This window comes from Halichoerus grypus, chromosome 3, assembly GCF_964656455.1.
Source record: "Halichoerus grypus chromosome 3, mHalGry1.hap1.1, whole genome shotgun sequence".
Classification (NCBI taxonomy): domain Eukaryota; kingdom Metazoa; phylum Chordata; class Mammalia; order Carnivora; family Phocidae; genus Halichoerus; species Halichoerus grypus.
In genome coordinates this window covers 44,407,920-44,420,577 of record NC_135714.1, presented here as the reverse complement: position 1 = coordinate 44,420,577, position 12,658 = coordinate 44,407,920, and the positions used below count along the sequence as shown (strand labels likewise).

The 12,658-nt window shown below is 37.4% G+C and overlaps 1 protein-coding gene across 1 annotated transcript in view; it reads right to left on the bottom strand.

The window, feature by feature from the left end:
* The window catches only part of PAICS (phosphoribosylaminoimidazole carboxylase and phosphoribosylaminoimidazolesuccinocarboxamide synthase), a 51,912-nt gene that overhangs the window by 14,297 nt on the left and 24,957 nt on the right, over window positions 1-12,658 (bottom strand). The window contains 5 exon segments of the mRNA XM_078068691.1: window positions 1,574-1,657; window positions 2,345-2,458; window positions 2,559-2,738; window positions 5,004-5,182; window positions 10,088-10,285. Coding sequence (XP_077924817.1) covers window positions 1,574-1,657; window positions 2,345-2,458; window positions 2,559-2,738; window positions 5,004-5,182; window positions 10,088-10,285 — 755 coding nt within the window.

The window sequence follows — 12,658 nt, the reverse complement described above, 5'->3', positions numbered from 1 at the left end:
CTTCATAATTAAGACCTAGAGAGTAAGATTTTTAATCAGAGAAATTGTATTTACTATCATAATAAAAAGCAAAAATAAATACTCAACCCTCTAATTAATATTCAGGAAGCTGTAATATAAAATATTTCATCCTAAGATTTTAGTCCATTGTGTTTAATGGAGGTTTTAAGGCATAATCAGCCAAAATAAAGAGATCATATTATAAACCTTAAGTCACTCAGAATTCAAAATGCATGTTCCCAAGGAAATGATGTTCTGAAAATGGCTATGACCCTTGAATAACCAAAATCCCATTCAATTTCCACAGAATTATAGTAACGATAATACCATAAATCTAAAAGATTTGAGAGAGTGAGAGGGAGAGGGGCAAAGGAAGAGGGAGAGAGAATCTCAAGCATACTCCCCACTGAGTGCACAGCCTGATGCAGGGCTTGATCCCAGGACCCTGAGATCATGACCTGAGCCAAAATCAAGAGTTGGATGCTTAATGTCGTGACTGAACCACCCAGGCACCCCAATAATACCATAAATCTTAAAGTGACATTTTAATGTCACATAGAGTTCTAATTCTGAACTCTACTTATGGAACCTATGCTAATGCAACTCTGAGTAGCAGTGGAGAGATGGGTAGGAAATGTAAGGGGCAGGGAGGAGACAAGGACTCTAGGTTTCCCCAACAGAATTTGGGAGTGTACCGGCCAGTTTAACAACAGGGGGTTTCAGTATGTCACTGAGGATAGCTCAGGTGGTACATTTCTTAAGGGCGTTCCTTTTTTTTTTTTAAACCACTGGGTGGCTTCGCTGGTTGAGTGGATGACTCCTCATTTTAGCTCAGGTCATGATCTTGGGGTCCTGAGACTGAGCCCGGTGTCAGACCCTGCGTTCAGTGGAGAGTCTTCTTCAGGATTATCTCTCTCCCTCTGCCACCCCCCCCACTTGCGCACACGCGTCCACATGCACACACACACACACTCTTCCTAAAATAATAAATATTAAAAAAAAAAAAACTGGAGAAGAGAAATAACTGCACCTTCTCACTTTTATTTTCCTTTTTTTTAAAAAATAGTTTTATTTATTTATTTATTTATTTATTTAGAGAAAGAGCATGCAAGCAGGGGGATGGGCATAGGGAGGGAGAAAGAATCCCAAGCAGAATCTGCAGTGAACGGAGAGCCCAATGCGGGGTTCAACTCCATGATCCTGAGATATTGAGATCCTGACTCAAGCTAAAATCAAGAGCCGGATGCTCAACTGACTGAGCCATCCAGACGCCCCTATTGAAGGGGCGTTTTGTCCTTTTTTTTTTTTTAAATGTTTTTTTTTTATTTATTTATTCATGAGAGCCAGAGAGAGAGAGAGAGAGAGAGAGGCAGAGGTAGAGGGAGAAGCAGGCTCCCTGCCCAGCAGGGAGCCCGATGCGGAACTCGATCCCAGGACCCCGGGATCATGACCCGAGCCGAAGGCAGACACTCAACCATCTGAGCCACCCAGGCGCCCCTGTTTTGTCCTTTTTGAAGCAAGATTTTCTTGTAGAAAAACACAGAACAGCATGGGTTTACTACAAAAGTTTTACCTCCACTCTTTCTGCAACCCATTCAAAATTTTTCTTCACCATCTGGAGCCCTTCGGGAGTTACTTCCTTGAGGTCACGATAGGACTAGAAAATAAGATAGAAAGTTTAGAATACAGATATTCTATTAGTAATATTCTTCCTAACTGAAATTATTTAATTTCTGAGTTTTGGGTAGACTATGAAGAGCTTGCATAGCAAGGAATATATCTGAAAATGTATCCGAACCTATAAATTCATTTCCTGAATTAGACTAGAGGAAGTTCAGATAGTGAAGTACACTTGTATTTTCATTTAAGCTTAAGTGCTTTCTACACTAGCAACTACAATTAACTGCCCTGACAATTCTTATGTATTAAGTAGAGAGCATCTGCCCTAATTTTGTTTTTCACACGACAAAGCAGAAATGGAACCTGGTAAGATCCAGAACACTTGGGATAGAGTTCCAGATCTGCCCTTATTCTTATATATATAATTATGAAGATATCTATCATCCTCTCAGTAGTTTTCAATTGGCCAAACAAGGATAACCCTTGCTCTGTGTGATAGTCATAATAAATGAATAATCTATTTTGTAAATGCAAGGTACTGTTCCTATTATTTTTCTTCAGGATATACGAAATGTAAGAGATATTTATCTCTAAAAGTAAACAGCAATCAACTCTGGTTCTTATCATACAGAACAATAGTTGCCTTTTCTTTTCCTCCCATCTTCCTACTCACCTCTATCTCGCCTGATCTTGAAAAGGATAAAAAAAAATCCTGAGGCATTACCTGTTTATCTTTCTGTTGGCTTCGATCTCCTGATGGCCAGAGTCTCCAGGAATCATTATCAATAACATCAGCAAGAACAATTTCTTTGGTGGTTACATCAACACCAAATTCAATCTAGAAATAGCATATCACCAAAGAAAAGTTTTCAGAACTCTACAACTAAAGACATTTCTCAGTTATAATCTTTATTATCAAATCTCCATTTTATTTGTACCTTCATATCAACCAGCGTACAGTTCTGGGGCAACCAGGATTTCTCCAGTATTTCAAAAATAGCCTGTGTAGCATGACTCATGATATCCACTTCAGTCTGGCCTATAACAAGTCCAGCAAAGCAAAATTTTGCAGCAATTAGCTGTTCCTCAGACCACTGTGGATCGTTATTGGCATCGTCCTGAAAATAAAGTATAGGAGTACAATTAATTTAAAAATAAAAATTTTGAATTTTTGAGATAAACTGAAGTCCTTTTTTCCTTGACCATGAATTCCTCAGAAATATTTATTTTCTCTAAAGACTTAATTTTTCATTGAAATGCCCTTTAACTCACAATTATTTTTAATTTATCTAGTTTTAATAGCTACTTTAAAATTTAAGATATTCGGTGAGTAACTTACTCCAGGTGATAAAGTAATTTGAAAGAATTTGCTCTCTCTATAAACTAATTTAAATAAAAGTTTGTGATTTTTATTTTTTCTTCATCTGAGTCAATAGAGATAGTAAGAAGGCCAAAACACACTTTAGTCCACCAAATCTCTCTAGGATGCAGTTTTCATAATCTCCTGACCTCCTTTTTTTTTTTTTTTTAAGATTTTATTTATTTGATAGAGAGCACAAGTAGGCAGAGTGGCAGACAGAGGGGCAGGCAGAGGGAGAGGAGAAGCAGGCTCCCCGTTGAGCAGAGAGCCCGATATGGGGCTTGATCCCAGGACCCCGGGATCATGACCTGGACCAAAGGGAGATGCTTAACCAACTGAGCCACCCAGGCACACCCCCTTTTTTAAAAAAATATTTTATTTATTTATTTGACAGAGAGAGACACAGCGAGAGAGGGAACACAAGCAGGGGGAGTGGGAGAGGGCCAATCAGGCTTCCCACTGAGCAGAGAGCCCGATGCGGGGCTTGATCCCAGGACCCTGGGATCATGACCTGAGCCGAAGACAGACGCTTAATGACTGAGCCACCCCGGCGCCCCCACCCTTTTTTTTTTTTTTTTAAGATTTTAAATAATCTCTACACCCAACGTGGGGCTCAAACTCTCAATCCTGAGATCAAGAGTCGCATGCTCTGCCGACTGAGCCAGCCAGGCACTGCTCTTGACCTCATTTTTAATAAAAATTTATATAAGACTGTAAGTCTTTAGGGATATTATTTAGTAATTCAAGAGACTTTATATAAAGGCATTAGTGAAAAAAATACTTTCATTTTATTCATTTTATGTAGTGTCCCAATTTCACATGAAATTTTTCTTTTATGAATTCTGGATTTGTATTATAACCATAAGATAAACATTTTAAACTATGCAGTTCACTGATTATACTTGAACTAGGCCAAAAGGCTGAGACGCAATTTTAGTTCAGTTTAAAAATGCTACACAAGGTACGTCTGGGTGGCTCAGTCGGCTGACCACCTGCCTTCAGCTCAGGTCATGGTCCCAGGTTCCTAGGACTGAACCCTGCGTAGGGCTCCCTGCTCAGCGGGGAGCCTGCTTCTCCCTCTCCCTCTGCCTGCTGCTCCCCCTGCCTGTGCGCTCTGTCAAATAAATAAATAAAATCTTTAAATTAAAAAAAAAAAAAAAAGCTACACAAGGTGCGCCTGGGTGGCTTGGTTGGTTGAGCGTCCAGATTCTTGGTTACGGCTCAGGTCATGATCTCAGGGTTGTGTGATGGAGCCCCCTGTCAGGCTCCCAGCTCAGTGTGGAGTCTGCTTAGGATTCTTCCCCCGCCTTCCTCTCCCCCGCCCCAGCTTTGTTCCTCTCACTGCATGCTTACTCGCCATCTCCCTCTTTCTCTCTCAATAAATAAATAAAATCTTAAAAAAAAAAAAGGGAACAATAAAAATGCTACATAGACATTACTCTTGACATTAGAACTATGCTTAACAGCTAAACAAAGAGGGAAAGAGAAAAGCATTTTTTTTTTTTTTTAAGATTTTGTTTATTTATTTGTGCAACAGAGCAACAAGCAGGGGGCGCAGCAGGTAGAGGGATAAAACTAAGATAAAAAAGCTAGCTTGTGATGGGAGCAAGGAGCCCGATGCAGGACTCAATCCCAGCAGCTGGTATCATGACCTGAGCCCTAGGCAGATGCTTAAACGACTGAGCCACCCAGGCATCCCAAAAAGCAGTTTCAATAAAGAAAACCAATACAAATTTATAACCACTGATTCCTACATCTTTTTTATGTTTTTGCTTATAAGAGATATTGGTAATAGTTTTTCTGTATCTGAATATAAAAAGATCCCTTGTATTCACCTTACTTCAAACTCTTTAAAAATTTAAAGTTTCTGAATTGTTACTTTTCTTCCTAATAACTGATAATTTTATTTTTTACATTTATTTTTTAAAGATTTTATTGAGCTTTAATAACATTTAAATCTTTTGACTTTGAAATTATGTTTGTTGCTATATTATAGTAAGACACAGAAGCAGAGAATAATTACCTTGAAAAACAGCTCCACTTTAGGTGGGTAAAACTTATATCCCTCCTTGACACCAGGATTCCTTTTGAGAAAAGAACCAGTTGCTATTCTTCTACAAACCCATTCAATTGGAATCATTTCACACTTAGATGCAATGAAAGCTGTCTCCCCACATTTTGTGGCGAAAGCAGTTTTGATACCTACATATTGATAAAAAGGTGTTAAAAAGCATTAAAATTGTATTAAAAAAGTTAGATCTGAGGCATAATAAAATTGCTGTTTATGAAAAACAAAATGAAACAAAAACCCTATCTAGCCAAATGTATTATCCCTAAATGATACTACCAAAAATATATTAACTTTTTTGAAAAAGTATAAGTAGGAAAACAAAATTATTAGTATGGCTTTCTTAATGCTTATCAAAATATTTAGTAGGAGTATTTCATTTTAATGTTGCATGGGAAAGTATATAGTGGATCAGAAAGTCTGGGTCCCATTGTCTTTACCATTCATTCATTCATTCATACATTCAAAAAAGACTTTTGAGAAATTCCCCTGCCACTGCTTACCTACCTTGCATAAAGCATATAACTCATCTAAGTGGGGTACTAAATTATCTTTAGATTTGGTTATACAATTCTCATATTTGGCAGTCCAGTATTAAATGGGTCTTATAAAATATCTATTTATCACAATCAGGTACAGCCCTACATTTTGGGTTGCCCTTTTCTCTTAATATTTGAAGAAAATAATGCCTGAAAAAAAGTATCCAACAGGTAGCAGCAAGAACATAGTGGCCAATTTGGCCAAGAGCAAAGAAAACATTTGTTCTTCCCTTCCCTTCTATTTTACTCAAACTGTTATTGGAAAACTAAGATAAAAAAGCTAGCTTGTGATGGGAGCTATTTTATTTGGGGATGTTGGAAAATAACCTAATAATAGTTATATCATGAACCATATGATCCAGCAATTCCACTCCTAGATATTCTAGGTATTAACACTGCAGCTTGAAGACGAATACTATGTTAACACATAAAGGTTTCCAGGAGACGTTTTAATCATGTTAATGCTACAGGATTACTTTGTGCTGCCATATAATAACATACATATATATTACCCTACATGAAGGGAATCTACATTTATGTAAGACCTGCACTGTTCTAAGTGTTTTATATCTCATTTAACCACATATAAAATTTTTCAGGTAGGTATCATTACATTTTACAGTGAAAGAAACAGAGGCTCAAAGAAGTTAAGTAATTTGACAAGCTGGGACATGTTGCTAATCAGTAATGGTGCTTGGACCAGTTGCAAACCTGCACTGTTTTCTCTGTATTCCCTCTGGGTTTGACCAGTAAGATTCAATTGAAACAGGAAATTGTGACATGCTACATGAACAGGAACTCTGGGAAAGAGTAAGAGTTTAAGTAAATGGTCATTTTAACCCTTAAAGAATGACTGGGCTCATGCTCATGGATAGGCAAATCATTTAAATCAATCCTTAACTACAGGTGGTAACTACATGCCTGGCTTTAAGAGTTCCTTTTAAGATCTGTTAATTATTAGATATATGTGCTCATTTGTCTACCAAGCTTGAAAGACTCATATCCCAATCTATTGTTTAAATATAAACAATAGTTACTTTTACTCAGAGGAAAACTCTTCCTCACATCTAAGAGAACCAAAAGTACAGAATCAATTTACGGTAATCATCTAGTACAGGAAAAAAGAATTGCTTCAAAAAAAAAAAAAAGATTCAGTTTAAATGATATTATGATTGCTTCTAATATACATGCTAATCATCTTAGCAAATTTCATGACTGGGGGGATGAGCAAAAGAACTCTCCCCATGTCTCACTGTTTACAGAATTTAGGACTCCTATGAAGATTACTAAGGAAATGTCACTTCATACTCTGAATTACAATGGCAGTGTCTGACAGCTAATCAGCCCACATATCCCTTGGGCCACCTATGTATCAAGGCTGCCCAGCTCCTCATCTGTGGTTTAACAACTGCAGGACTTATACCCATTATCACTATTAACACCTAAATGTAATTACGGTAGGTTTCTGTGAGAGAACTGAGACTTAAAAGATTAAGTATTGAGACCAAATCCACACATTTTATAACTCAGGTGTAGCATGTATATTATTATTTCCATGGAAAAACAGTATTACCTATACCTATTATTTGTACAGTATTTTATAGTTTGCTTGTGATTGACAGTGAGAAAATCAGAATCCTGATGTACAAAATCTCATTTGGTGCTCTTCCCATTCTAACTTCTAGAAATACCTTAATTAGGAACATAGCCTTGGTTATAAAGAAAGCAATTTTAAATAGATCACTGGTGGTCAACTAGACATAGCATTTAACTATCAGCAAGTAAAAATTAGATAAGGCAACAGAACTCCTGATCTGTCCTCTAAAACAAATCTAAGAATTTTTTAAAACTTAAGTTTTCCTTAATTTCAGTGTATAAAACCTGAAAAACATCTTTCAACATTTCATGTGAACCAAGTAAGTTTTAGTTAAGTGTGCCAATATAGTAGTTTATTTATTTATTTATTTTTTAAAAGATTTTATTTATTTATTTGACAGAGAGAGAGACAGTGAGAGAGGGAACACAAGCAGGGGGAGTGAGAGAGGGAGAAGCAGGCTTCCCGCTGAGCAGGAGCCCGATGCGGGGCTCGATCCCAGAACCCTCGGATCATGACCTGAGCAGAAGGCAGACGCTTAACGACTGAGCCACCCAGGCAACCCCGCCAATACAGTAGTTTAAAGATAATTGTTGGAGTACTTCTTTTAGGATTGCGAACTTCCCCAGCTTTCTCAGACTCAGGGCTTTCACAGTCCAAACTGGGAAAGTCCTGGACAAACAGAGATAATTTGGGTCACTTTAATTCATTTTTGTTAAGCCCACAAAATGCACTGAATAGTCCCTTACTGAGTAAGAAAATAAAAACTTGGGCCTGTACTTATCTTCCATTATTTGAAAAAAATATAAATAAATAAATAAATAAATAAATAAATAAATAAATAAGGCCCCGTAGCTATGTATAACTACTATGGGTACACAGGAGCTAATCTTTTTTGTTAAAAATTTATAGTATTAAGCAACTTTTTAAAATTTTAGTATGTATAGGGAGAATGAAATAACTTGGCAAGTTAAAAATGGATCACTTATCTGTACTGCAATAGGAACCTAAAATTAGTTTGATGCTCTCTATAACAATCAACTCAGTCACTGAGAAACCACCTATCAAGGAAGCCTTGAAATAAAAATCCTAAAATCGTATTACTTAGGAACTGTGGGTGGTCCTTTAAATTTATCACAACATACTCACTTTCAACGTATAGAGGGATTTATGATGTAGATGACAAATTAGGCTAGCAAACATTTTTTCCCCACACTACCTTAAAAATGTTCAACAGAAAACTAGGAAAGAGGCAAAACTATTCAAGAACCCATTCTATACTGACAGAATTGATTTAATTTGAATTACCTTGTTATTTTGTGGAAGGTAGATACATCTATCCTGACTGGAAACAAAGGTATTAAATCCCCCTTTGGATTTAGAAGATTAATTTAAGACATTATGGACATACCTTGAAGATATTGCAGGTTTGGTTCCACGCCCCAATAAAGCAAATCAAATGAACTTTTTGGTTTCCCAGTACACATACAAGTTATATTTACACAATACTGTGATCTATTAAGTGTGTGATGGCATGTTATCTAAAAAACTTTAGTTAAAAAATACTTTATTGCTAAAAAACACTATCATCTGAGCTTTCAGCAAGTTGTGATCACTGATCATAGTTCACCATAACATATAAAATAATGAGAAAGTTGGAAATATTGATAGACTTGCCAAAATGTGACAGCAACATGAAGAGAACAAATGCTGTTGGAAAAATGGCACCAACAGACTTGTTCAGTGCAGGGGCAGGGCTGCCACAAACCTTCAATTTGTACAAAAAAAAAAAAAAAAAAGGCAATATCCATGAAACACAATAAAGCAAAGTGCAATAAAACAGGGTATGCCTGTAATGCTTACGGGAAGCTCTAAGAAATGAAAGGGTAACTGGGTAGTAAAAGGAGACAAAATTATTAAATTATAAAATTAGAACTGGGATAGTAAAAAACAAAGCTTAAGGAACCAGAGGCCTCAAAGGTTGAGTGATCCAAGGCAATGAGGCCTCTTACACTGAAGGAAAAGAGCTCAAATCTTTTATTAGCTGAGATTTCATATACTACAGACAAATCAGCATTGACTGAATCCCTGCAGAAAAGCCCGTTATCTTAATTCCCCTTTCTTTACTCCAAATGCCCTCCACAGAATGTTCTGATCTAGTCTCTTTGAATAGATGTCTCTACAGGAAATAGTCTTCTTTTAGTTTTAGAGTAGGGAGTAACCCTGGAGATCTTTGATCTAGTTCAAATCCCTCACTTGAGGCAGAATAAGAAAGTGTGGTGGCAATCTTCAAATACTTTTCAGGGCTTTCAAGTGGAAAAGGGATTTGAAATTCTGTCTTATCTCCAAGGGACAGAGCAATGAATAACTGTATAGAATTGCAGGTACCAAATTTCAACTCTTCAATTAGAGCTGCCTAATACCAGAACAGGACTCCTTCATAGGTAAGTCTCTCCTAGGACATCTTCCTAGGAGAGAAAAGTTACAGAGGAGATATGCATGCCAGACAAAGACTGTAGCAAACTGTTAAGATTCCTTAACTAAATGATACTACCTACTAATTGCAAATTAAGTGCTGTAGTGAAATTTAAGAGTTCCTGGTTTTGATTTCAGTAACCTTACCTTTTGAGACATTGCCAAACATGTTCTTAATCCAAATGTCATCTCCCCATGAAAGAGATCAGAGTGTGCCCTGTGTGTGTGTGGGGGGGGGGGTTGTGTGTGGCAATATTCAAAAGGGAGGAGATTGTGAGGGGAGCCACTTACCTGTTTTCCGATAACAATTGAAAAATATAACTGGTAGTCAACATGTTGTTAATCCAAATAATGCCATTTCCCCACGAAAGGACCAATATGTTCGTGAGAGAGAGAATGTGAAAGGGGAGGCTATCGGGAAAGCCACTTACCTGCTTCCTTTAACAACTGAAAAATACAACTGGTAATTTTATTTGAGATTGCAGCTTTTCCTTCCAGGTGATTCTTTCTGGCTGCATTTCCTGCTGTTATCTGGTCCTTGGACTGCAGGAGGACTTTTCCTGGACTATCTGGCAATTCATAAACTTCTTTTGTTTTACCCTCATTGAGTTTTTTACCAATATTCAATACTGTGGAGATAAAATGGAGACATCAGATTTCAGGAAAAAATTTCCTAATGGAAGACTAAGTTATCTCTGATCAATCAGAGAACATAAAGAGTGGTTAAGGAATAATTTTAATAAAAAATTCACTCATCTGCATAGAACCTTATACTCTACAAAGTATTTTCACAGGCATCGTATTTGGTTCACATAATTTTGTGACAAACTCTAATTACGCAAATAATTATAGTTGACCCTTGAACTATGTGGGGTCTAGGATTGAAAATCTGCATAGAACTTTTACTCCCCAAAAACTTAATAGCCTACTGCTAATTGGAAGCCTTGCTGATAAGATTAAATGGCTGATTGGCATATTTTCTAAGTTATATGTACCCTATGCTGTATTCTAACAATAAAGTAAACTAGAGAAAAGAATAAAATCTTAAGAAAAAGAAAATACATTTGCAGTACTGTGTGGTACTTATTGGAAAAAAGAAAATCCACGGGTAAGTGGACCCATGCAGTTCACACCCATGTTGTTCAAGGGTCAACTGTAGAGATTAGAAAACTAAGTATCAAAAAGGTAGAGGCCATGCAGTTAGGAAATGGCAGAGCCAGACAAAATCCTTTGTCTTCTGATATCATATTCTTTTCTCTTTCCACTATCAACCCTGCCTCTCTCATAGCAGAACTGAAGTAGGACTAATTTACATTAAGTTAATAAAACAGCATTTTCGTATATATATTCACAATACAATGAACTAGCTTGTAGAGGAAAAAAATGCTTATTTTTTGTGACTTCCATCTGGCATGACAGGCAAAATGGGAAAGTTCAGCCTGAAGGGTTTCTTGATTTTTTTAAAGTGCAAGGGGAGGCACCCCCACCCACTTAAGTTAGCCCATTTCCAAGCACCTCTATTTCTTAATCTTTCTTCCGTACTCCCCAGTGTTAATCCTTTCTCCACACTAACAGATGTGGGAAATTGTGAGGAAGTAAGGACAAAGGAATCCAATTTGATGCAGGTCACAGACTAAAAAAAAAAAGTAGTCATTAGAAAGAATGATTTAGATGAAGATCAGAGATAACAGAAGTTTAAGGACTTAAAATTTCCAAGGGGAGAAATCACCCCTCATGCTCCTAGAACAGGGACTCATTCTCAGTATTGGCATTTTTTAGGGTCCATGTGCCAGGTACACTAGGGATATACCAGTAAACAAGACAGAGTTCCTGCTCTCAAGCAACCTGAGTCTGAGGGAAGCTAAAATTAAACAGGACATCAAAGTAAGTATGGTGTGAGACATACAGAGACTACGGGATCACACATTCATAGCAGGCCCACCTAACCTAGTCTAGACACCAGAGAAGGAAGTCTGAAACAAAGTGAGGTTGAGGTTGAGATCTGAGGCAGGATAAATATTTAGCCAAAAGAGGGAAAGGGGTTAGTAGTGGTGGTGAAAAAAGACCATGGGGTTAACAGTGCATGGCAGGACTTCAGTATGGTTGGAAAGGTGGGGGGGGGGGGGGCGCACGCGCGCACGCACTGCTATTGGGCAGGGGAGGGAGGGCAGCAGCTACAGAGTAGAAAAGAATGGCAGGAGAACTGAGCAGTGGTCAGATCACCAGCTAGTGGAGGTGACCATTAAACAAACAGTTATAATTCAATTTAATAGTTACCGCCGCAAGGTACCTAGAGGATGAATTCCCATCCTATCGTAACATCCTGACTTACTGACAAGGTTTAAAAGGCCCCTCAAGTTAGAGCCTCAGCTTAGTGCTCCAACTTCAGATTTCTCTATTCCCTTTCCAGAACTCTAATTTGTGTAACTGAATTTCTATATCCCACTCCCAGGCTTTTGACACGCTCTCCCTAGGCCCAAACACTGTTTCCTTCCCTTGCATTTCACTATTCATCCTTCAGGCCTCATACATCATGTTGATAGTGTTTCCATTTTATCCTAAGAACAACCATGTGGCTTTTAAGCACTTTAGCAAAACGACAGATATCTATATTAGATTAAGTCTATAATATTTTACCTAAATTCAATTTTTCTTTGTGGAAGACGATGTACTGATCAGCCAACACAAGCAATTTGGTTCACCACAAATTTAGAAATTGGGTGTGTGGGGAAAAAAAAGTTTGTTTTATCAGCATAAATGTCACAAGTGATCTTTTCTGGGCACCTAATCACTCGTAAATAAAAAGATTATGTAAATAGGATAAATGTAAAGTGAATCAAGGCAACTTTCTGCCTGGTACTTCTGGAGCTCTTCAAAGTCATCATGGCATCAAGACTATAAAACACAAAATCTGGACCCATAAAAGTAAATTTTTCAATAGGTTCAAATATTAATGTTCCGGAAATAGCAGGCTACTGACTTAACAGGAAAAGCAAGACTTA